The sequence below is a fragment of the Pongo pygmaeus genome, chromosome 3 (genome assembly GCF_028885625.2).
Source record: "Pongo pygmaeus isolate AG05252 chromosome 3, NHGRI_mPonPyg2-v2.0_pri, whole genome shotgun sequence".
Classification (NCBI taxonomy): Eukaryota; Metazoa; Chordata; class Mammalia; order Primates; family Hominidae; genus Pongo; species Pongo pygmaeus.
The window spans coordinates 95,231,758-95,258,296 of NC_072376.2; the positions used below are offsets into that span (position 1 = coordinate 95,231,758).

Here is a 26,539-nt window from a genome sequence, read left to right on the forward strand (position 1 = left end):
GTCTCGAACTCCTGACCTCATGATGCACCCACCTCGGCCTCCAAAGTGCTGGGATTACAGGTGTGAGCCACTGTGCCGGCCAGGTGGTGGTTTCTTAAGACACTTAAAGCACAGCAAAGGAAAATAATTGGACTTCATCAAAATTAACTTGTGCTTTGAAGCGATACCATCAAGAAAGTGAAAGACAACCCATTGAATGGAAAAAAATGTTTGCAAATCATTTATCTAATTAAGTTATTATATGTAGAATCTACAAAGAATTCCTATAACTCAATAATAAAATGACAAATAACCAAAATTTTTAAATGGGTAAAGAATATGAATAGACTTTTCTCCAAAGGAGATATACAGAAGGCCATAAAATACATGAATATATGTTCACGTCAACTATCCAGAAAATGCAAATCAATAATGACAATGAAACATCACATCACACCTGTTAGAACAGCTATTATAAAGAAGACATGGAGGCCGGGCGCGGTGGCTCATGCCTGTAATCCCTGCACTTTGTGAGGCCAAGGCGGGTGGATCACCTGAGGTCAGGAGTTTGAGATCAGCCTGGCAACATGATGAAACCCCGTCTCTACTAAAAATACAAAAAATTAGCTGGGCATGGTTGCACGTGCCTGTAATCCCAGCTACTTGGGAGGCTGAGGCAGGAGAATCGCTTGAACCTGGGAGGTGGAGGTTGCGGTGAGCCGAGATTGCACCACTGCACTCTAGCCTGGGTAACAAGAGCGAGACTCCGTCTCAGAAACAAAAAGGAAGAGAAGAAAGTTGCTGATTAGGTTCCTATGGATCTTTGATGTTCTCTGGGCAAATAACTCACTGCTATTTAGTCTGTCATAAACATGATGTGCTGTCTTTTATACATGAAGATAATAAAATTGATTCCTTTATTGGAAGTTCTACAGACCTTTGGCTAAAAGTACCACAGCTCAAAGTTTTTCATAATCTGCTTTATGATTATTACTTTTTTTTCTTCATGGGGATTGGCTGTACATCTCTTAAATGGTTCTTTTTGACACTTTAAATGGCTGAGGATGGCCAGTCACGGTGGCTCACGCCTGTAATCCCAGCACTTTGGGAGGCCGAGGCAGGTGGATCACCCGAGGTTAGGAGTTCGAGACCAGCCTGGCCAACATGGCAAAACCCTGTCTCTACTAAAAATACAAAAATTAGCCCGGCATGGTGGCAGGCGCCTGTAATTCCTGCTACTCAGGAGGCTGAGGCAGGAGAATCGCTTGAACCCGGGAGGCGGAGGTTGCAGAGAGCCGAGATCTTGCCACTGCATTCCAGCCTGGGCAACAAGAGCAAGATTCCGTCTCAAAAAAAAATAAGACATGGCCAGCCACAGTAGTTCATGCCTCAACTCCCAGCATTTTGGGAAGCCGAGGCAAGAGGATTGCTTGAACCCAGGAGTTCAAAACAAGCCTGGACAATTAACAGTGAGACCCCCCATCTCTGAAAGAAAAAAAAGGAAAGACATATTGGCAAGAATGTGGAGAAATTAGAACCCTCATACACTTTTGTTGGTGAGAATGTAAAATATTCCAGCTAGTGCAGCAGCTTTGGAAAATAGCCTGGCAGTTCCTCAAAAGCTTAGTTACCTATGACCTAGCAAATTGTACTCCTAGGCATATACCCAAGAGAAATGAAAACGTCCACACAAAAATGTGTACATGAACTTCATTGATAATAGCCAAAAAGTGGGGAAAAAGCCTAAATGTCCATCAACTGATTAATGAAAACAAAAAAATGTGCTATAACCACAAGATGGGTAAGTGTATGTTTAACCTTATAACGAACTGCCAAAACTTGCAAAGTGACTATCGTTTTATCAATGTTCCCGTTGCTGTACTTCTTTCTTAGCACTTGGTATTGTCAGGATTTTGGTCTGTTTTCAAGTAGCCATTCTAATAGGTGTCTAGTGCTATTTCATTGTAGTTTACACTTGGATTTTCCTAATAACCAATGATGTGGAGCACCTTTTCATATGCTTATTTGCCATCGTGTATCTTCTTAGGTGAAATATCTGTTCAAGTCTTTTGTTCATATTTTGGAAGACTGGCTCTTTTCTTACTGAGCATTAGTTACATATTCTGGATATAAGTGCATTATCAGATGTGTTTTGCAATTATTTTTTTCTGTCTGTGGCTTTTTTTATTTTCTTAACAGTGTCTTTTGAAAAGCAGATGTAATTAATTTTGATAAGTCCAGTTTTTCACTTTTTTTCTTTTTGGGAATCTTAGTTTCATATCTAAAATCTTTGCCTAACCCAAGGTCACAGATTTTTCTTAGGTTTTCTTCCCAATATTTAGTAGTTTTAGGCTTTACATGTAAGCTGTGATTCATTCTCAGTTAACTTTGGTATATGAGTTGAGGTGCTTTTTTTTTTTTTTTTTTTGAGACTGAGTCTCACTTTTTTGCCCAGGCTGGAGTGCAGTGACACAATCTTGGTGCACTGCAACTCCACCTCCCGGGTTCCAGTGATTCCTTTGCCTCCTGAGTAACTGACTACAAGTGTGTGCTACCACGCACAACTAATTTTTGTGTTTTTAGTAGAGTTGGGGTTTTGCCTTGTCGGCCAGGATGGTCTGAACTCCTGACCTTAAGTGATCCACCCGCCTCGGCCTTCCAAAGTGCTGGGATTACAGGAATGAGCCACCGCACCCAGCCGTGAAGTTCATATTTTTACATATGGATATGCCAGCCCCATTTGTTTAAAAAACTATCCCCATTGAACTACTTTCATACAATGATAAAAAACTAACTATATATATGAGGTCTCTATTCTCTTCCACTGATAAATAAGATCTATCCACTACCACACTGTCTTAATTACTCTAGTTTTATCTCTCTTGAAATTAGGTGGGAGTTCTCCAACTTTGTTCTTTTTTCAAAAATGTTTTGGCTGTTCTGGTTGCCCCTTTCCATATAAGTTTTATCATCAGCTTGTTGATTTCTATAAAAATTCCTGCTGGGATTTTGACTGAAGTTGTGTTGAATCTATAGATCAATGTGGAGAGAATTGACATCTTAATAATATAGAACCTTCTAATCCATGAAATGTGGTCTATCTTTTTTTTTTAGGTTCTTTGATTTTTTGAGTTTCTTACTTTTCAGCACAGATCTTACATATCTTTGTTAGATTTCATGTTTTCTGAAATCTGTAAGTGGTGATTTAAAAATTTCAGTTTCTAAACATTCATTGCTACTACGTAGAAGTACAGTCAACTTTTGCATACTGATGTTGCTAAATTATTCTAGTAGTTTTGAGATTCTTTGATTTTTCTATGTAGGCATTCATATCATCAAATAGTCTTATTTATTTATTTCCAATCTGTGGGCCTTTTTCCCCCCTGCCTTATTGCACAGTGAGCTACATTGTTGAATAAGAAAGCCTCGCTCCTAGTCTTAAAGGAAAGCATTCTTCACCATGTGTATGTTAGCTGTAGGGTTTTTTTGTAAATGGTCTTTATCAGGTTTAGTCTTAGTTCTCTGAAGACTTTATTTTTTTGTTTATTGAATCATATGTGGCTGAATTTTACCAGATACTTTTTTCTGCACCTTTTGGGTAAAAAAATTTTTGAGATAAAATTCACATAACCATAATATTTACCCTCTTAAATAAGCATATAGTGGCCGGGCATGGTGGCTCACCTGTAATCCCAGCACTTTGGGAGGCCAAGGCGGGTGGATCACCTGAGGTCAGGAGTTGGAGACTAGCTTGACCAATGTGGTGAAACCCCGTCACTACTAAAAATACAAAATTAGCCAGGCTTGGGGGCGCATGCCTGTAATACCAGCTACTCGGGAGACTGAGACATGAGAATTGCTTGAACCAGGAGGCAGAGGGTGCAGTGAGCTGAGATCGCACCACCGCACTCCAGCCTGGGCGACAGAGTGAGACTCCGTCTCAAGAAACAAACAAGAAAATATATAATTTAGCAGTTTTTCCTATATCCACAGTCATTTTCTGCAACTTTTGAGATGATAATTTAGCTTTTCTTATTTGTATGCTGATACAGTGAACAATGTTTTTTTTTTAAACATTGGATCAACTTTTATTCCCAGGATAAACCCTACTTGGTCATGATGTATTCTTTTTATAATATTATGACCAGATTTCATACGCCAGTATGATAAATGACAGTTTCATAAAGTCCCCGTGACCTTATAATAAACATTACCCTAAATATACTTGTTTTCTTATTGCTTTTGAATAGAAACTAAGAGTGTCTTAAATGCTGTCACAAAATTTGCCATTTAGAAGGAAATTTTTAATTAAAAAAATACCTTATAGCTTTCAACTCATAAAATCACATGGATTAAAAAAAAAAAGCTCACCTTTGGTCTACAGATAATGACAAAATGTGCATTCAAGAAGCCCTAACAAGAAAAGCCTTAAGTAATTTACATGATGAAAATAACTCCAATAGTAAGGGATTTTTAGTTGATTGCTTTCCCTTATGCTTTGGGTGTTCACACCAGAATTCCTATATAAAATGCTTAAGAGATACAACATGATCAAAGTTATGGCTGGAGGTTCTGCTGTGAAGCTTCATTTACATAATAAGTATTCATTTTCTTAACTATTTGTGTTACAGAACAATAAAAATAGATAACTTTTCTAAAATTATTTTTATTCACATTTTACATAAGATTGAAAAAATGTCAGTTGTCCACTACCAGAAAATGGGGAACTAATCACTCTGTTTGCTTTTGTATCTGTAACATTAAGGTTCTGTTTCCCAGACCCCAGAGATAAGAGCTACAGGTTGTGTTTAGTGCTTCAGAAAAAAGGAAACCAAGAAAGATAGCTATCATAAGAACATTTCACATTAAAAGACAGAGTAGATTGATTTTCTGGGTATTTTTGTTTTTGTTTTTGAGGAGACAAGGTCTCACTCTGATTGCCAGGCTGGAGTGCAGTGGTGTAATTTTGACTTATTACAGCCTCAACCTCTGCAGGCTCAGGCGATCCTCCCACCTCAGCCTCCAAAGTGTCAAGGACTGCAGGTGTGCGCCACCACACCCAGTTAATTTTTTTATATTTTTAGTAGAGACAGGGTTTCACCATGTAGCCTGGGCTGGTCTAGAACTCCTGGACTCAAGTGATTCACCCGCCTTGGCCTCCCAAAGTGCTGGAATTACAGGCGTGAGCCACCATGCCCGGCTGAGTTTCTGCTCTTAAAAGAAACAGTGGGAAAAAAAAGAGAAGACATATTCTCATTTCAAAGCAATTTATGTTAGTAATAACTGAGCAGAATGATAGAATTTTTTAGTTGTTTTCAGAAGTAATGTCAAATTTACTTCAGATCATTTAAAAGGTTTTTTGCATATTAAATGGTTAATAAAGTGGTGTTATTAAACTAAAGAAAAAATGCAAAACCTTTTTTTTTTACAGAATAGTATAAATGTTTATTTTCTGTATGATTTACTTTGCTGTCCTGTTTTTACAATATAGAAAAGCGTATTCTTTGAATAGCTCTAGTAAATATAAATTTAATCTTTCTACTTTGGGATGTAAATAGAGCTAAAAAATTATATACCCAACCCTCCCCAAATAGTCTTTTAAAATCATTGAATTAATGTGGCTGTTCATCTTGTTCAGCAATTTGATGCAAATGCCTGAATACAAAAAGTTGTTTAGTAAGTACTACACAGGAAGGAAAAGGCTTAATATTTTAGATAGATTTTTGAAAATCAGAAAAACTAGTAGCATTTGATTGCACCTTGAAATTTTTTTACAAGCAAAACATTTGTAAGCAATGCCATCATACATAATCTACAATTGTAATCAAAATTTCACGAACATTTTCTGCACACTGTATATAAATACACATCACAAAGGTGCAATTAGAAGTAACACAGAGTATGTACAAAATGAACAAAGTTTAAGTTTAGACCAAAAAACTTATTGTAATCTTTTGAAAAATAACTTGATTATTATTTTACCCTCTTACACTAATTTACATTTATACAAATTTTAAACATACTAGATTGAGGTGCTAAGAATGTTTGAACTATCTACATTTAAAGTCACTGCACTATGATTTTATAAATCCAAATTTAAAAGGAAGATACTTCAGTGAATAACGGAATCCTCTTGGATTACTTAATTTCTATTGCCTATATCTTGTGTGTTCATATGAACATATATACACACTTAATACATACAACTATAGAGTCCTTGTAGGAAATGCAATAATCATATACTAATTACTGATGATTAAGGTACCTAACAAAATGCCTGAATTCCAACATGGTTTTTTCTTGTCATAAAATCAAGAGTCCTGTCACAACAGGCTCTTAAATTCATAGAGTTTTTGAATTACTGAAAATGATTTAGGTTATTTTAGTAATTATAGGAAAACAGACCTTCCAAATCACTGGCTGAAAATAATGCCATATTAAACTTCCCTTATAAAAAGAAATTCCACTACAATTTTGAAAATTTTGTTAGGAGGCCCATTTCTGTAAATCAAGTAAGAGTTATGATTTGATTTGAAACCTCTTAGTTCAAAACTATATAAAAAGGGCCGGGCACGGTGGCTCATGCCTGTAATCCCAGCACTTTGGGAGGCCGAGGCGGGCGAATCACGAGGTCAGGAGATCAAGACCATCCTGGCTAACACAAAAAATGAGCCGGGCATGGTGGCATGCACCTGTAGTCCCAGCTACTCAGGAGGCTGAGGCAGGAGAATCGCTTGAACCTGGGAGGCAGAGGCGTTGCAGTGAGCTGAGATCGCACCATTGCACTCCAGCCTGGGCTACGCAGCGAGACTCCGTCTCAAAAAAAAAAAAAGTCTGTAAAAATGATTGTATAGATGAAAACTTCTCTAAATTCATCTTTTGCAGCTTCCCTATTCTTTGTTTCTCCACCCATGCCAAATTTTATACTTGATTACTATGTGAGGTTCTATATTATCACTACATAATGTTTACTTCTATTTATATCCACCTATCATTCTAGTTGTACCCAGTAATCACTTTGACAATTTATTACTTCAAATACATACCACCTCTTTGAAAGAAAATGGAGACAGCCCAGAGCATCTGTTAGCCTTTCCTTATTATAGAAACATTGCCCATCCTCTGAGAATTATTTACTGTCCTTTAATATTTTATATGTTTTTTTAAATAACTTTAAAAAATTTTTAAAGTGTGCCTGGGGATTGTTTCCCCTTCTGACGTTCCCAAAGTGACAACAGGATATTATTCCAGAATCTGCCCTAAAAGGCTGCTTTTTCTTTAAAAGATAGTCCTTTCTTAAATACAAAATGTCATTTGAATGTGTTTCATAAGAATTTGTTTATGTAACATTCTGTCTGCAGATATTCTAGATCAAGTCCCAAAGAATGGGTGCTAACCACTGCTGCTTTGGCTTTTCTACTAACAAAGTCATACAACACCATACATTATAAATTATATGAATTTATAAACATTTTTTGTCAAAGGTATCAGAAAGAAAACATCTAATTCTTAAGAAACCCAAGCAAATTAAAAAATCTATATAATAAAGAAAAATTTAGAAGGGGCATAAGCAGATTTAACTAAGATTTAAAATGTACTAATTTCCTCATTTAAAATTTCTTCTCCTTCAGTATTATAATTTCAGGTCTTTTAAAACAAGGACTGAATTAAAATACAGTAATTGTTTTTCTTCCAGAAAATCAAGTGTCCCTGCACCTTAAATTTTCTGTACAGTTCATCAGTCTTTTGTGCAAGAGTTAGCAATTCATGGCACAAGGGTCACTTTTTGCCTTTCCTGCAGAGTTGATGACACTCATCAAACATCGTCCGAATTCCTCAAGTATCATCCGTTCCGCTGCTGCCTTTGATTTTCCCTTCTTGTCTGCCTGCTCTGCCTGGGCAAGGAGGCAATTACATGTGGCTTCAGCTACTTCCTTAGTTACAAATGTAAATGGCAATCTGAAATGATTTTTGAAAGAGAAAGATGATGGTGGTGTTAAATAACAACAAAAGTGGATAACATTCTTTCATCTGGAAATCTCTACTGACACTTTCACAATTCACCAGCAGGATGAGCATCACAATTTACACAGTGAGCACAAGCACATCCTAAAAAGGGCTTTAAAAAGTTAAATTTGGTTTTATTCACATATTGTAAGAATATTGTTCAGAAAATTTAACATTTAACATAAAACGTTACTTATTACCTAGGCAAGGTTATGTGGTTAACTAAAAGATAATAGTCTACATGAAGACTAGAATTTCTTTAACTAAAATCCTCCCAAATCATGAATGTATGCTCCATAAGTTCAATTTTTATTTACTGCTGTTGCTCCAGTGCCTAGAATAGTGCATGACATAGAGACACTACATGAATAGTTGCTGAATGAATGAATAATACTGGGAATTGACAGCACTATCTCTTGGGCAAAATGAAAAATAAAGCACTTTACCATAGTCACTGATATTGTTTGTAGAAAACATTCCAAAATTCTGCATCATTCTATCACAACAAAACAAAATGGCGAAACCAAATGTTGTTCTGTACACAGAGTTGCATTGATAAAGACCTGAGCTATTGAGTATTAAATTGGAGCAACCCATCGTGAGGCTTGCTATATATGCAGCCAACTCAAGTCTTAAAAGCCTGTGACAGATTAAGTCAAGCAACATAATCTAACCACTAACTCAACAACCTGTAAGTAAGCGGTCACTTAACAGACGTATACTAAATAATGAAGTCTGAAATTAAAGCTCACTATGGCAAGAGAGGGTAATTGAGAATTCAGGCTGCCATGCAGCTGTATAGGAATCTTTAACATACAAACAAGCACTTTAACTTAGAAAATATTAATTTAAGGTTTTGGTCACTTGAAACAAGCTTGTTAACATCCTAGCATAACTTTTTTTATACAAGTTTTTAATATGTAGTTTTGATTATAATTTTATAATTTTGTTTTCATATCGTTAACATCTTCCCAATTTTAAAAATTAATTATAAATATTTTACTGTAGCAGTATCTTTAATCTCCATGTGGAGATTAGATTCAATACTCTAAAGACCAGAAAGAATCCCAGGTTATAAGCCTCATTAAGGTGCCTGACCATTTCCACTTTATTCAGTCAAAAACCATTTGCTGTTTATATTCCAGTCATAAGAGTTCTTTAGAACTAATATCTTAAGGCCAGGCACGGTAGCTCATGCCTGTAATCCCAGCACTTTGGGAGGCTGAGATGGGCAGATCACCTAAGGTCAGGTGTTCAAGACCAGGCTGGCCAACGTAGTGAGACCTCATCTCTACTAAAAATACATAAATTTAGCTGGGGGTAGTGGTGTATGCCTGTAATCCCAGCTACTTAGGAGGCTGAAGCAGGAGAATTGCTTAAACCCAGGAGGTGGAGATTGCAATGAGCTGAGATCATGACACTGCACACCAGCCTGGGCAACAGGGTGAGACTCTATCTCAAAACAAAACAAAAAAACCAAAAAACTAATATCTTAAAATATTTTGTACAAAAAAGCTTTATTTTTATAAGCACTGGATCTCATTTTCAATTTAGGCATTTTATTTTTGAGACGGAGTTTGCTCTTGTTGCCCAAGCTGGAGTGCAGTTGCGTGATCTCGGCTCACTGCAACCTCTGCCTCCCAGGCTTAAGCGATTCTCCTGCGTCAGCCTCCCGAGTAGCTGGGACTACAGGCGTAAACCACCACAGCCGACTAATTTTTTGTATTTTTAGTAGAGATGGGGTTTCACCGTGTTGGCCAGGCTGGTCTCAAACTCCTGACCTCAGGTGATCCGCCCACCTTGGCCTCCCAAAGTGCTGGGATTACAGGCGTGAGCCACCGTGCCTGGCCTACTTAGGCATTTTAAATAATATGCCATTTGCAAGGCTCATTCCATTTAATAATTCCTCAGATTAACCTCTAACAAACTTTCTAATACCAGACCAGTCCAGTCCAGTCCAAATCACAAACTATGTTTTATCAGGTCTTGACAAACACTGGAGATATTATAGACATGCCTTATTCCTCACAGCCACCTGCTATAGGCTATTTTAAGGATAAGAAAACTGAGGCTCAAAGAGATTCACAAACTACTAAGTAGCACAGATAGTATAAACTCAAGTCTACCTGACTTCAGAGGTCAAGCTTTTCTACTCCAGAGCTCAGCAGATAAAAGAGATAACAATACGGAGCTGCACTATTACAGTGTGATGGGTGGTCCAATAGGATGGGAAAAGTGCTCCAAGAAATGGAAAAGGCAAGAGAAGGTAAGAAAATGCAAAAACATAATTACACATTCAGCGAGACATATGAACATCTGGTTTTCTTTAGGGTTCCTCAAATTACATAATTACCTCATCTTAGTAGACAGAAATTAAGCACAGTGGACTAAATCATTACTGTGCATTTTCGAACTGCACAATAATCTGACAGTGGTTTCTGTTACCTTTAAATTCCTTTACAAGTAACTAAAGATGGAAAGAAAATGCAAAAATCAGGTTTGCAACAACCAAAAGTATAAACTCAACTTTGCCCCCTGAAAAGAAACTTTACCAAAAGTAAGTATTTGGGAAATACTATAAAAAGATTAAAATACTGACTTACTTTCCGCCTCCACTATTTAAAGCTGGTGTTGGCCTAGTAAGCAAGTCTGAAATTTGAGAGGATAACTTCGTCTTGGCTGCTGTTTGTTGCTGCACCCTTACTTCAGCTGCATCTGCCAAATGCATCAATGTCTTCCTTTCCGGGCTTTCTTCAAAATTCTTACAGCCAATACATTTGCATATTGAGGAACACATTATTTTTGCCTAAAAGATTTACATAAGAAAAGTTTCCAAATCAAAACCAAAATACATTACTATAAGTAGATGCCGCAATCAAATCAACAGCTAATAGCATTACCTGGTCAACTGATAAGATTAGATGGAAGTATCTCTGGCTGACAAACGTAACTACACATGTGGCTAACTAGGTTAGGTATTCTTAAGTCTGACAGTGGCTGTATAACGTTTGTGGCTGTGTCCTTCCATGTCAGTTTTCCCCCACTATGAATACAGATTTTCTTCAGATATGTTACACATGTTTTTCATAAACATGCATGATATACTAAAATATCAAAAATAAAGGTCATCCAGAATCCAGCCTCCTCAATCAAATCATCATTAACATGTAGCTGACCTCCCATTTATGCATATGTATACAATTTCACATTAAAGGGATTTCATAGATGCTGTTTTTATTATTCTATTATGCTATTTTTAATCTGAAGAGGGAGTTCGGGAGGGACTTCAGATTCCCTAAACCCTTCAATAACCCATGTGAAACTAGTGTGTATTTTACATTTTATATAAATATATATTTTCATGTAAAAATATGTCAAATGTAAGTATAAAATCCTAGACCTTACGTATATATACAAATATAGAACTTTCATTTTTTAGTTTTTCAAAGTCATATTATCTGCTTTTCTGCATCTTGCTTTTCTTACAACTCATGGAATCCCCCCAAAGTCATCTGGCATAGCTTCAGTTCATTCTATTTAACAGCTAGGTGTAAATCCCTGGTATGATGTGTCAATTTTATTGGGCATTCATTTCCCTATTGATGGGTATTTATTTTTGTTTCCAGTTCTTGGGTACCACAAATGATGCATAAAAAGACTTTTTTGTTATACATTATGCCTTTTTATTTCTCTGAGTTAGATTTCTAGAATTGGGCTCACTGGTTAACAGGTCTGTGTATTTTAATTTTTTTTTTTTTTTTTTGAGACGGAGTCTCGCTCTGTCGCCCAGGCTGGAGTGCAGTGGCACGATCTCAGCTCACTGCAAGCTCCGCCTCCCGGGTTCAGGCCATTCTCCTGCCTCAGCCTCCCGAGTAGCTGGGACTACAGGTGCCCGCCACCACGCCCGGCTAATTTTTTTTCTATTTTTAGTAGAGATGGGGTTTCACCGTGTTAGCCAGGATGGTCCCGACCTCCTGACCTCGTGATTCACCCGCCTCAGCCTCCCAAAGTGCTGGGATTACAGACGTGAGCCACCGCACCTGGCCTGTGTATTTTAATTTTAAGAGATGTAGCCAGATTGCTTTTTCAAAAGGCTGTAATACCTCACATCTCATCAGCAATGTGTAAAGGAAGGCTTTCCCACATTCCCTTCAACAATGGATATTATAACTCCCTTTAACATTTTATGCTGGGCGCGGTGGCTCACACCTGTAATCCCAGCACTTTGGGAGGCCGAGGTGGCAGGATCACCTGAGGTCGGGAGTTCAAGACCAGCCTGACCAACATGGAGAAACCCCCTCTCTCTTTAAAAAAAAAAAAAAAAAATTAGGCAGGCATGGTGGCACATGCCTGTAATCTCAGCTACTCGGGAGGCTGAGGCAGGAGAATCGCTTGAACCCGGGAGGTGGAGGTTGCGGTGAGCTGAGATCACACCATTGCACTCCAGCCTAGGTGACAAGAATGAAACTCCATCTCAAAAAAAAAAAAAAATTTATAATCTGATCAGATGATAAAGTGAGATTTCACTGTTCTTTAATGTATATTTCCCTGATTTCTAACGAATTTGAGTATGTTTTTGTTTGCATTTTCGTCAATGAACCCATGTCTACGTAAATAAATAAAACTGTTCTTTCTATAGCACCTAGCAAGATAAACGGGCTGCATTATAAACACATTTACTCTGCTCCTTTCTTATAAGACACCAATAAATTCCATTTACCAAAGGAAAAAATGGATATACGTTTATGTTAACTGGGTTACTGTGAGCCTGACTGGGAATCTAACTAAACCAATACTTAATAAGCATCTAGTGATGAAGAGAGAAAATTCCTGACCTCAGAGTGGGGAAAACATACCAATAATGGTAATTTAGATTTTTTATATATATATATATATATATATTTGTTTTTTAAAAATTATCTTTATATTTTAAGAACCATAGGAAAGCCATTAATGGTGTCTAACTGGAGCTCAGATGGAGAAATTACAGTGACACTTAGCTTGGCGAATTTAACTTCCCCTGTACAAAAAAAAAAAAAAAAGATGTGGAGGAGAGGAAAATGGTCACAAGAAAAGACACAGCCATGAAATAAGGTGGGTAGCCATTCATCCAATCAACAAGCCTATAGGCATTGAAAGGAGACATGAATGTGTTGTCCAGATGCAAACCAACAGGATTAAAAAGCCAATTCAGCTGAAGAACAAGGTGTCAAAAGAACAATTCAACACAAAATGTCAGATAAGCCCCAGCTAATTTACAGCCAATTAGCCGCTGCTATTCATAGTTTAGTATATTCTAAGTTTCTCCATTTTTTGGTACATAACTTTTGGAATGATAAATTTATTACTAGACAGTGTATCTGTCCTGACAAAATTTCATTATAATAGGTAGGGCAGGGCTGTCTCTTCTAACACTTTTAAACCAGTCCAGTACCTTTTCTAACAGATTGTTAACCAGTTCAATTAAATGGTTAGTTCCTATATGTCTGAATTTCATATGCCCAGCATGTATTGATTGTTCAATGCCATATACATGATAGGGTCGCTTTGCCCTTCTGATCTGACTTTACATAAATTTCTATGTTCTGAAAAGAAGTGTTAATTTTTACATATTCATGACAACTTTTGTATGATATGGCTTCTAAATGCAAGCCAGCTATTTCATCAGGTATTCAAAAGAAGAAAGACTAAAAAAGATTCCAACACTGGATGAAAACTGGCTTGCTGGATTTGGAGATGTAAAGACAGTTTAAAAAATCAACTTGCGACGGTAGCTCATGCCTGTAATCCCAACATTTTGGGAGGCTGATTGATGGGTGGGCGGATCACTTGAGTTTGAGACCAACCGGGCCAATGTGGTGAAACCCTGTCTCTACTAAAAACAAAAAATACAAAAATTACCTGGGCATGGTGGCAGGCGCCTGTAATCCCACCTACTTGGGAAGCTGAGAAAGGAGAATCGCTTGAACCCAGGAGACGGAGATTACAGTGAGACAAGATCACACCACTGCACTCCAGCCTGGGCGACAGGGCGAGACTCCGTCTCAAAAACAAACAAAATAACAACAACAACAACAAAAAACTTGTCTCTTTATGCAATTTTCATTCATATCATCTGCAGAACTCACAAGATGTTACTCTCCTATTCCCTATTCTACTTTACTTCCTGAGAGGAGTATTTGACTTTGTAAATAAGTAGATTAGGAAAGAATTCATTACACAGAGAATGCAGTACACAAAATCTTGCATGTGACACATGCTGTAAGGGAGAGGGCACTGAACTGGAGGACATGCTCCTGTGGCAGGGCAAACCTTCACCAAGTGCAAAGCTAGGCTTTCTGCCAATAAATAAATAAACTAATTAATTAATTAATTCTCTGAGAAAAAGAATGAAAATATATGAGAGTATGAGAAGAGCCAAGAACAGGAATAACTCAACCACCCAAAAGACTGTCAGTAAAGAGTTTCAGGCATACCAAGAAACCAGTTATGGTAATCTAGGGTTAATCTCAATCACTAGATTGTTACATATAAGCTTCTAAAATAAAACTATATAGTTCTGTGTCTAAAGCAAGAAGGGGAAGATTTACATGGCATTTGTCAGAGCAGAGTTTCAACTACATCTTCCAGAGAAGACGCCTGACCCATAAGTAAAAATAACCAGCTCAGTGGAACAACAAAACAGTGAAAATGGAGACAATCGCCTACCGTGACCAGTAACCTCATCCAGCAGAATGCCAGATCCCCCTTTCCTATTTTTATGCTCACAAAGCAAACTTCTTAACATACTTTGGTTTTCCACAGAGCAGTGTGCTCTTTTGAGTGGGCATAACCGGCATTTTGGTCAAGATAATCCTTTAATTTCCAGACTGTACCCCGGGATGCAGGCTATTTTGTATCTATCTATCTATCTATCTATCTATCTATCTATCTATTTATATTTATATATTTGAGACAGAGTCTTGCTCTGTTGCCCAAGCTGGAGTGCAGTGCCATGATCTCGGCTCACTGCAACCGCCACCTCCTGGGTTCAAGCGATTCTCGTGCCTCAGCCTCCCGAGTAGCTGGGATTACAGGCGCCCACCACCATGCCCAGCTAATTTTTGTTTTAGTACAGACGGGGTTTCACCATATTGACCAGGCTGGTCTCGAACTCCTGACCTCAAGTGATCTGCCCACCTCTGCCTCCCAAAGTGCTGGGATTACAGGTGTGAGCCACTGCACCCGGCCATATATTTCTAAGAAGCCTGTGAAGGAACAGTAAGTAGAACTGCACCTCAGGTGAGAATCACTGCTGGAGAGTTTCCAATCCACTTTGATATTATTTTTATTGAAAATCAATATATTGGTGTTCTGATCTGCATACTTCTGAGCATAATGACCAAGAAGTTATGGTAAATCATCCAGTAAGACCCCAGGCTGTAATAATAAACCCAAGGTATTCCTCCAAAGCCCTGCTACAGAGGCTCGAAGGCCTTCCTCAAACAAGGGCCTTTGCACCAACTGTGCGTATTTTCAAACTGCAATAGCAAGGTGATTTCCCAATTTTCAAGTAAATTTTTGTAGTATGTCCTTTCTAAAACTGTTTTTAAAAAGATATTATTTTCCCCACCCAGCATCTCACCTCATAGCATTCACAGTAGTTTTTAAGACATCCTGATCGTTTGCAATTACATCCTTTGCTATGACGTCGATCAGATTCTCCCTCCTTTCCTTTCCCTATCTTGGGCTTAAAGGCTTCTGGATTTCTGTCAAGGCATGCCTAGCAAAACAGATCAAATATCAGTTAGAGTTAAGTCACAGTAGATGAAATTTAAACACTGCAAAAGGAATTGATACGTTTCTTTGCAAGACAATTGAGTTATTTAAAAAACTGATGAAACTGGATATTTCTGTCAGTTAAATGAAATAAAAAATAATCACCTTTATTGCTTTTTGCCTTTCGTTTTCATGTTCCAAATTGTTGTAACAATTAGTACAATTGCAGTTGTTGCAAAATTCACCATTTGCAAAGCAATCACAATATCTGAAAGGTAAAAGTCAGTATAAGGTAAAAAGTCATTATTAAGGAAAACTAATTATCTGATTATATATGCATACATTGTATATATATTGTACACGTACTACATATGTGGTAAAGCATCTCAGAAATCTACTCAGCTACCCAGTTAAAGAGTTAACAACACATATTGTCAACCACATACTAAGGCTCAAAGTTTAAATCACCAAGTCCTAGAAATGTGGCCTAAAAACTTAGTCCAACCAATAACAGCTGTCACACAAGAGCTATATAATTTTATGTGCCCCCAAAGTAAGGCATTTCAAAATTCTGAAAAAGGAAAAACACTGGCTATATTCTAATAGTTGAACTGGCTCATCTGAGTTATAGTAGTATTACTTTGGATTTTATGCCCCAATAAGACCAATGCTTTTCATTTAACTATTTCATGTCAAATCTTTTTAATGCTAATAAGCAAATTAACCATTCAGTGACTTTTAAAACTACCTAGAGTATCATCACTTCACTTAGGAGACCAAATACAAAAGTCATAAATAAGATCAAACATTATTATTAAGGGCAGAAGCTATGTCTGTCTCATGCTGCTATGTCCCTAACCCCTACTCCAGTGATTCATGTGCGGTAAGGACTCTAAATATTTCTTGCTAAATGAATGAAATAATATTTTTACACTGCCATATATGTTCAAACATTCACTTACTTGTATGTTTATTTAAATTACTTAGACTTATGAGCTTTGGTCTGCTAAAAATTTTTCGTTAACTCCATTTACTTTTAAGTGCATTTCTAATTACATTAAATGAGCAAACAGTTGCAAAAACACTTACAATTTCAAACACAGTGATTTTGTACAATTACAGGGCTTTCGGGGCCGACTGGCCGACTCTGATGGGATTATGCTGTACAGATAGAAAAAAAGATATACATTTAATCAATAGTAACTAAAATTAATTTAGTTGCTACAACTAATTTAAAATTTAAAAAATTAGACCTAAAACTAATTTAAAATTAGAAAAGTCTCCAATCTATAAATCCCTCCAGAAATAAAGCTTTAACCAATGTTAAATGTGTCCATCTAAAATAAAAAGTTTGCTACATTGTTCTATTTACATTAGGTTCAAAGGCAAGTTGTAACATGAAAAGAGGTAGAGACAAGTATGAAATAATTTTTTTAAAAGAAGTTATCAATAGCTGCTAAAGAACACTCCACAAACACTGTCCCTTCTAAGAAAACAAAAGTTGAGATTGCCTCAAAACTCTTGGGATTCAATTATAAAAAGCAGTGAGGAAAAGGATTGTGTGGAGGAGGAAATGGAAGTGGGATGTGGACTGATTCCGGGTAATTAAGCACGGCTTCTAAGCTGATACTGCAAAAGCCAGTAATTAATAGATAAACAACTAAACATCAACAAAAAACGAGGACCTAACATAATTTTAAAAATAGTTGGGCAGGTGCAGTGGCTTAAGCCTGGAATCCCAGCACTTTGGGAGACTGAGCCAGGAGGATCACTTGAGCCCAGGAGTTGGGGATTAGCCTGGGCAATATAGTGAGATGGCATCTCTGCAAAAAAATTTAAAAATTAGGAGAGCATGGTGGCATGTGCATAGAGTTCCAGCTACTCAGGAGGCTGAGGCAGGAGGATTGCTTGAGCCTGGGAGGTTGCAGTGAGCTGAGATCACAGCACTGCACTCCAGCCTGGGCAACAGAGCAAGACCTTGTCTCGAAAAATAAAGATAAAAAATAGTTAGCATCATCATTTTGGAAACATACTCAGAATGAAAGAGAATAATAAAACCAATGTAGCAAAATTGGTGAATCTGAATAGAGTATTTGGGAATTGACTATTTCTGTAATTTTTCTGTTTGAAATATTTCAACAAGTATTTTAGAGGCATGCTCACATGGCTTTAAGGGGAAAAAAATCAAAGAGGATGTAGTTTGGAATATATATATTTACTGTTGCATTTAAGCTGATCTAACAACTTATGTACCTATTTTCAAAATACTCACCCATTGAATGGAAGCCGTGCCTGGGTCTGGATACCAGATGTTCCAGTAAAGGTAGAGTTGCTTGCTATTGATACATATGAAGACTGCTGTAGCTACATGTAAAGAAAATTAATTTTAGATCATATTTCCAAAAATGGACAATACTGTCAGGTATGATAATCAGTAAGAAATACAAATCCATCCATTAAAATAAGAAAAACACAATGGAGAATTTCACACAAACACATACTTCACAGGGCTCTTTTAAAGACTCAAACCAATACTATAGGTGAAAATAATGTGAACATTTTACAGTATTACACAGTAAAAATATAAAGAAAGTATTTCACAGAAGAGTTAAGTATGTCGGAATGATAGGAAATGCTAGATGAATGCTCTCAAAGTATTGTAATAACTTGTTTGGGCTAGAAGAATGCAATGTGCCTACTTACAAATAAAATAGGTACTATATTGATCATTTATCACACTACAAATTACAGAGAATGAGAAGTTACATGCACAATAGTTTTCTATTTTACACCAACTTCTAAACATTAGAAATGCTTATGACAAAAATACTGAACATTATTCTTTTTATCAATAGCCACAAAACATATTCCAAAGTATATTTCATTAAAAAGTACACATGTGGGTTTGTTTCCCCGTCTTTCATTCTAAAGATGACCGGTAAGAGTAGATAGATCGCTGAAGATATGTCACCTGGAAATGCATCTCACAGTTTATTTTCCAATAAATAAACTTGGGCTTATTTTCCAAGTCAGTGGCATCAAATTTATGTGTGAGGAAGAGGTTTATAACAGCCACAGTCTTTTCTAAATTCATTTGGACTCTGCTGATTTTAACTTCAGTCTATTTTCTATCATATCGCCACAGGCTTACGCTCTTGCCAAGCTGCTCTCAGCTCCAAATTGTCTGACTTGTATATCTGACTTGTGTTATATATTTCTAAATGCTAAAGGTACATAGAAATAAACTTAAAGTTTTGGGTTAACATTTTAAGATTTTGGAAAGTGCCACTTCAATACTGAGTTAGATGTGTCTGAGTAGCTTCTGTGATAGCACTAGACATCTTGGACCCCATTATCACTTTTGCAATACAATGACTTTATTTTTTCCACATACCTGAGTAACATACTGAGCTGGAAGCACTGCATAACCCACATTCCCTGTTCCCGGAGCTGGTGCCAGGACAGTGCCTGGTGGCAGGTTAGTGAGGTTGGGCTGGATCTGTGGCAGTGGTGTGGCAGGCATGATAAGCCGTTGCTGTGGCTGGCTAGTAGTTACTATTTGTGAAGTTGGATTGATTGGTTTTGGAACAACCTAAAAAGAAGGGACATATATCAATGACCACAAAATAAATTTTACAGCTATTCAATTCAGTATAAATCTCTTGCACCTAAATCTTAACTTTCTATTTAAAAAGTAAATCGTCTATTTGGGAAAGACTGAGAAAGAAGTTATGTGATACTCACTTGTTTGACAGCCTGAGCTGAGACAATTGGAACTGACATCCGCACTGGGGTTGTATTAACAACCACTGGCTTTGCTTTTTAAAAAACAAAAGAAGGATGAACAAGTTATTTACAGAAAATAGTATTTAAAACACTTAAGAATACTTAGCTCTCCCAAGTTATTCTCGTAAAAGAGCTTAAAGAATTCCATTTGATTCCTGATTTGAGCAATCTTTAATCAGGATAGTTACCTTTCAAAATTGCTTACCTCATCTACCAGAGAACTTATATCTAAGGTGGCTACAGTCTATCCACTTTATGAGGGAATATTTGTAGGTTCAAGACATTCAAATGAAAATACTTCAATCTGTATTCAGATGATTTATACATTCAGTACTAAATCCAGTCAAATGAAATGTATAAATAAAAGAACTGTCATTCATAAGCTTGAGTAACAACAGCACTCTATACTACTATTTCTCATTGCTCTTTCTATTCAAACCAGAGAATATATCATTCTTGGGTTTTTGTTTTTTTTTGAGATGGAGACTCACTCTCTGTCACCCGGGCTGGAGTGTAGTGGTGCAATCTCAGCTCACTGCAACCTCCGCCTCCCAGGTTCAAGCGATTCTTGTGCCTCAGCCTCCCAAGTACCTGAAGTTACAGGCGTGCGCCACCATGCCCAGCTAATTTTTGTATTTTTAGTAGACATTGGGTTCTGCCATGTTGGCCAGGTTGGTCTCGAACTCCTGACCTCAGGTAATCCACCCGCCTTGGCGACCCAAAGTGCTGTGATTATAGGCGTGAGCCACTGCGCCCAGCCAGTGTAATTCAATACTTACAGAATACATACTAAAAGGCAGCACAGCAAAAAGGATAAGAACATGGACTCTAAAGTCATAAGACCCAGGGCATTTAAATCCCAGTTCTGCTGTTTTCTAACCACTTAAGCTCTCTTTGCCTGTATCCTCATCTGCAATATGGGGAGTATCTACCTTATGGCATATAAGGGTTAAGTATATGTTAATTCATGAAAATTGATCAGAACACTGCCCTACAAATAGTAAATGCTCACTAAATGTTAGCTGCCATCATCGTTGTTACAACTGCTGCTACTATATAAATGGCACTGTAGCCATTGTTTCAGGAAAACTAAAGCACTAGACCTCTGCTGTCAGGGAGATTACATTCTAGTTCAGCAGATTAGGCAGATGCCCAAATAAGATAAATATTATTAAAGAAGATACATGAAGAGCTGTGGGAGTTTAGAGGAAAGAGGATATATATATATATATATATATATATATATATATATATATATATAGTTGGCAGAGGATGGAAATATAGAAAAAGCACACGGAGGACACAGGATTGAGATGGGCCCCAATCAATAGGCTGGCCGTATGGAGGGCACACAGACTGGAGAAGGGCATCTCACACAGAGACAGAAGCATGAGAAGTGGAAGCTTAATCTTGGGAAGCTGCAAAGCATATTCACAAATGTTGGTGAACAAACCAGTCTGGCTAATACCTGGGATTAACGTAGACAAATACAGGCAAAAAGGCAGATTGCAGACATTTATGGAGGACCTTGAATGTTAGGGTAGGACTCTATATTTAATCTGTATTTTTAATTCAGTACACAATGAGAAGTTTCTAGAGACTTTTAAATACAGAAATTATATTGAAATAAAAGAAAAATTAATTGTATTTGGCAGCAGTGCATAAAACAGAATGGAGTTGCAAGAGACAAGTCAGAAGAGTGCAAAAAAATGACGGTCTGATCTGGAGTGACAGCAATGGGAATAAAAAAGAGAGAGCAAATCCAAGAGACCTGGTGTAGGTGAAAGGACCATGACCTACCAACCACTGAATGGTAGGAACTGTAGGTATAAGCGAAGAAAACGTAAGTCACTGCAGAGCTTTCAAGTGACCAGGAAAATGACAGTTATTAGAACGAAAAACTCAAGGATGAGCTGTTTTCAAGGGAGGATGAAACTTGACATGGAGAAATACTGGGATGAAATTCAGGAAAGACATTGGCACTAGACATAACACATTTGGACCAATAAGAAGTGCAATTTTAAAAACTGCCTACTGCCATTTCCACTGTTAAAAGCAGATTTATGAAGATAGAAATGACATCTCTTCAGGTTTCATTGATGTAAAAGTAAGGCCTGGAGCCTGGTCTGAAAGAGAGGTTGAGGGAATTCTGAACAAAATGAAAAAGAATAAATTTCCTTAGATAGAAAGGCTACTATGATATCAGCAGTTTTTTTTTTTTTTTTTTTTACTTTTGGTGGGGACTGGAAGGATGATGGCTAAAGACAAAAAAGCTGAGAGTCCTAGAAGAGAATCTTAGAGTAGGCACTCTGATTTAAGAGGCAGCAGCCCACTGCAGCAAGGTGACAAACTAGGGCGAAGGAGGGAGAGCAGGAGATGTCTAGAGAGAATATATGATTAGTGGTGATGGTTGCACAATTTTGTGAATATACTAAAAACCAGTGAATTGTATGCTTTGAAAGGGTGAACTTTATGGTATACGTGAATTACATCTCAGTAAGGTTGTTATACAAAAAGAGTGTATGACTCTTTTCCTGTATGAAATACCGGAGCAGTGTGACATCTGATACCCAGTTTGAAGTTGTTCCTGTTCTGTTTGAATTTTCCTCATTTATACTGAAGCATTAGCAAGATTATAATAACCATTGTAGATTGGTCTCAGCAATGCTAGAAGGAATTAAAAGGAGAGCCTCAATTCCTGCTTGGGACACAGGAGAGTGGACTCCCTCCACCACCTGCTCCTGGGAGAGATGACAGTCGCTGTTCCATGAGCACAGTGCAGTGATTCTGAAGTGAGAGCAATGACCAGTGGAATCCAAAAACTTCCTGGTGGTCCTGAGAAATAACTGGGAAGGAGAGTGACCTGCCTTCCATCACATTAAATGGGGACTATCCCTGCCTTTTCCTCATACACATGCACAAATGTGTGTGCACACACACACACACACACCCTCCCTCCCTCCCTGGCCCGGTAAAGAAAACTTAGAAACTCAAATTTACATAGGTGTGACACTTGCATGCTGAGTTTTTAACTGAAGCTGGGGAATGAAGAAAATGTAAAAGCAAGTGGTCACAAAACAGAATACTATAAAATACCTAGGGAAGGGGATGTTACGTAACTAGGTCAACCGTCTGCATTTCTCGTCCTCCTTACCTTAGCACACATTACTAACTACTACTTCAGTTTTCATAGAAGCTGGCATAATTGTGTAGTTTTTAGTCTTTGGCAGGAACTCTGAACAATCCTTTAGAATAGCCTCCTTCCAAACTTCAGAAACCATACCTCCAAGTGTTTGAGGCTTTTTAACTTCTTAAATTGGTTTCCTCCCTCACCGAGATGATAGGTTGTATTCTGAAAAGGCTAACCAAGCACTTTCCTGAGTCCCTCTACTATTCTGCCTACCAGTGAACCAACGATTAACATGCTGGAGCCTTTGAACATTAGTTCTTGTGCAACTTTCAGGGGAAAATGTACAAGATAAGCCCCTTTGGCATTTAAGTAAATTCCTCATAAAGAGACATTAATATTTGATGAACTAGAGCAACTATTTAGTGTAACTTTAATAAAAATTGTATTTAACTTGTTATTCCTGTGAAATAATATATATTATATATCTCCAGATCTTTTATGGGACAGGAGAGAGAGACAAAAAGAGAAAAATATAGATGGATATAAGGGAAATAACATGGGCAGTATATGTATGTGGCTGGGTGGGAAGAGGGTATAGAGTGAGGTGAAGAAGGCAGAGAGATATAGGGGAGAACAGAGAGGCAATGTTCGAGGTAGAAAGCAAAAAAGGAAGCAGAAGGGAAGCAGAAGAGTGGTGAAGGATTGCCAGGTGGCAAGGAGAAAAAGAGAAGTAGAGACAGGCAGAAAGACAGACATAAAGCTGGAAAAGAAGGCACCAGTCAATACTGAATTTATTTTTTATTTATTTATTTATTTTTTGAGACAGAGTCTTGCTCTGTCGCCCAGGTTGGAGTGTAGTGGTGCGATCTCAGCTTACTGCAACCTCTGCCTCCCGGGTTCAAGTGATTCTCCTGCCTCAGCCTCTCAAGTAGCTGGGATTACAGGTGTGTGCCACCACGCCCAACTAATTTTTGTATTTTTTCAGTAGAGACAGGGTTTCACCATGTTGGCAGGGCTGGTCTCAAACTCCCAACCTCAAGTGATTCGGCCTCCCAAAGTGCTGGGATTACGGTGTGCACCACCATGCCCAGCCAATACTCTATTTTGAAATGTCCATCCCATTCCTCCACTCTCCCTGGATCTTCCTTATACTAAAGGCATACTCTTGCTAATCAATAAATTAATGTTAACACTAATTAGGTTTAATCCATTATATGGATTCTCAGCATACTATTATACACATACAAACACACACATAAAATACAACCAATTATATGTAATGACTGCTTTCTATCATTATCATCATACTACCTAAGTGGATTGGACTTACAGCACTTCTCTCAGTACCCTGCTAAGTTTAAGTATTGAGAGAATATAAAATTTGACTCCCTTAGTCAACAATGTGGTTTTTTCATTTTTCCCCTCATTAAGATTATGATAATGACTTTATTCCAAAATCTTTTCTAAAAAGAATTAGAAAATATAACTGCTTGCTGTGTCTAATTTAATAAGATATATACTAAAATACTGCTTACTGTTTTCTCCCTTCAGCAATTTGAAAGAGAAATAAATAGGTTTTATTCTTCTGTAGGTTCCCTCAGGTGAACCACCTATCAGCAACAGGTAGCTCCAAATCTCTGATCTTTTTTTTAATTTTTAATTTTAGACTACTCAAGTATAGCAGTAAGAAAAGGAAAAAGGTAGAACAAGGAGTTCCAACTGTAACTGTGAACAATCAATCCAGATAATTCACAACCTTCAGACTACCCTCTGATCTCTTTTTTGTTATGTTTTGTTTTTTTTGAGAAGGAGTCTCGCTCTGTTGCCCAGGCTGGAGTGCAGTGGCGCAATCTCGGTTCGTGGCAACCCCCGCCACCCAGGTTCAAGCAATTCTCCTGCCTCAGCCTCCTAGGTAGCTAGGATCACAGGCACGCGCCATCACACCCAGCTAATTTTTGTATTTTTAGTAGAGACGGGGTTTCACCATGTTGGCCAGACTGGTCACGAACTCCTGACCTCAGATGATCCTTGGCCTCCCAAAGTGCTGGGATTACAGGAGTGAGCCACAGCGCCTGATCTACCCTCTGATCTCTTAATAAAAATCAAAGAGTAACCAACTAGTCTTTAATTCTTCTATTTACTTTTCATAAACAATACATCACTTAATTGCCATCAACTGCTTCTTGACGTTGTCAGAATATAAAACAAGGAAACACGTAAGCCCTAAACTATAAACTATCCTGATCCTTTCATATCTCTCAATTTTTAGAAAAGTAGATAAATGTGAAAAAGGTCATTTATGTGTCTATGGATGTATATCAGGTGGTAAGAAGGGTTAAACACAAACATAGAAAATAGAAGGACAACAAACAGGAATATCCCTTAGGGAAAATACAACTAAGCAAAATAAAACATTTTAATCACTTTTTTTTTTTGAGATGGAATCTCGCTCTGTCGCCCAGACTGGTGTGCAGTGGCATGATCTCAGCTCACTGCAACCTCCATCTCCCAGTTTCGAGCAATTCTCCAGTCTCAGCCTCCCGAGTAGCTGGGACTACAGGCGCACACCACCACACCCGGCTAATTTTTGTATTTTTAGTTGAGACAGGGTTTCACCATATTGGTCAGGCTGGTCTTGAACTCCTGACCTCAAGTGATCCACCTGCCTCAGCCTCCTGAAGTGCTGGGATTACAGCTGTGAGCCACCGTGCCTGGCCTTTTAATCACTTTTTTAGTAGCAATTATAGATTCAAAATAAGTAAAAGGTAAAAGTGACATTAAGTTCTTACTTACTTATACCTTGCCTATTTGTCATTTCAACTGACCCAAACCCTATCAAGGGGCTTTATAGTTTAGCAAATAAAATACATAATACGGTTCCACCTAAATGTATCCCACTGGCATAAATGGCAGGTTTTAAAACCAGCAATAAAATGGCTAACCACGAATTAACAAATAATTACTATTATCTGGTATAATACCACACTGTGTACCAACATCTAGCAGAAAGAATACTACAGTTATGCACAACTATCATTCTATTTCATTGCCTTCTGCACCAGTTACTGGCTCAAACTCAGTTGAAATGCCACTCTTCATCAGGATTTCAGCAAGAAATGGACAAATGTTCTTTAATCATGTTAAAAGCATGAATTACTGTTTTTAAAAAATGGTTACTAACCTTGCTGAAGAGGCTGAGTGTTTGTACTGGGATTCTGACTAACTGGCTGGGTTGAGCTACTGGCTGATGTGGCAGTAACAAGTCGGACATAATGAAACTTGCTTCCAGGCACTTGAATCTGCTGGACATTGGGAGCAGTTGCCAGAGGAATAATTGTCTTAAACTGTGATGTGCTCACTCCTCCAACAGTGATGGTCTGCACAGTTGATTTCACTGCCTATTAAACAATACAACATGGCTGTCATTAATCTGGGATGTAACTTTCCTACTATTTTTAACAATTGCTCAAGTTGTAAAGTATGCTCCTGTATTGCATCAAAAGCTGCTGAAAGGAACAACCTGTTCAAAGAGAAATGAAAAAATGGTAATAATTACAGAAATAAAACCAAAATTAATGAATTCTACCTTCCATCTCTAGTAGTTAACTTCCTTGGTAGTCCATTTCAGATGACTTGCTATGAAGAAATTATTACTTAATTTGCAAGTACTTACACAAGTTTGTTAATATCAGGTAAAATTTATAAGAAAATAATTATTTTAAAATTCCCAGAATTAAGCCCCATATAGAGAAAAGATGATACAGATAGTTGGCATTATTGCTACCCACCAAAATAACTACAGCAAATTTTATATTCCCACATTCTGTATGTTTTGTATTTTTAGTAGATACGGGGTTTCACCATATTGGTCAGACTGGT

At 37.6% G+C, this 26,539-nt stretch overlaps 1 protein-coding gene across 6 annotated transcripts in view; it reads right to left on the bottom strand.

The window, feature by feature from the left end:
- Positions 1-5,396: 5,396 nt before the first annotated feature.
- The window catches only part of LIN54 (lin-54 DREAM MuvB core complex component), an 88,942-nt gene continuing 67,799 nt past the window's right edge, over positions 5,397-26,539 (bottom strand). For all 6 annotated transcript variants that reach the window (XM_054486300.2, XM_063663832.1, XM_054486296.2 and 3 more), the window contains 9 exons: positions 25,842-26,058; positions 19,489-19,562; positions 19,139-19,336; positions 18,017-18,108; positions 16,834-16,905; positions 15,910-16,012; positions 15,611-15,748; positions 10,590-10,792; positions 5,397-7,938 (listed from right to left, as the gene is read on the bottom strand). In XM_054486300.2, the coding sequence (XP_054342275.1) occupies positions 7,737-7,938; positions 10,590-10,792; positions 15,611-15,748; positions 15,910-16,012; positions 16,834-16,905; positions 18,017-18,108; positions 19,139-19,336; positions 19,489-19,562; positions 25,842-26,058 (1,299 nt within the window). In that variant the 3' untranslated portion in view covers positions 5,397-7,736. The remainder of the gene's footprint in view (positions 7,939-10,589; positions 10,793-15,610; positions 15,749-15,909; positions 16,013-16,833; positions 16,906-18,016; positions 18,109-19,138; positions 19,337-19,488; positions 19,563-25,841; positions 26,059-26,539) is intronic.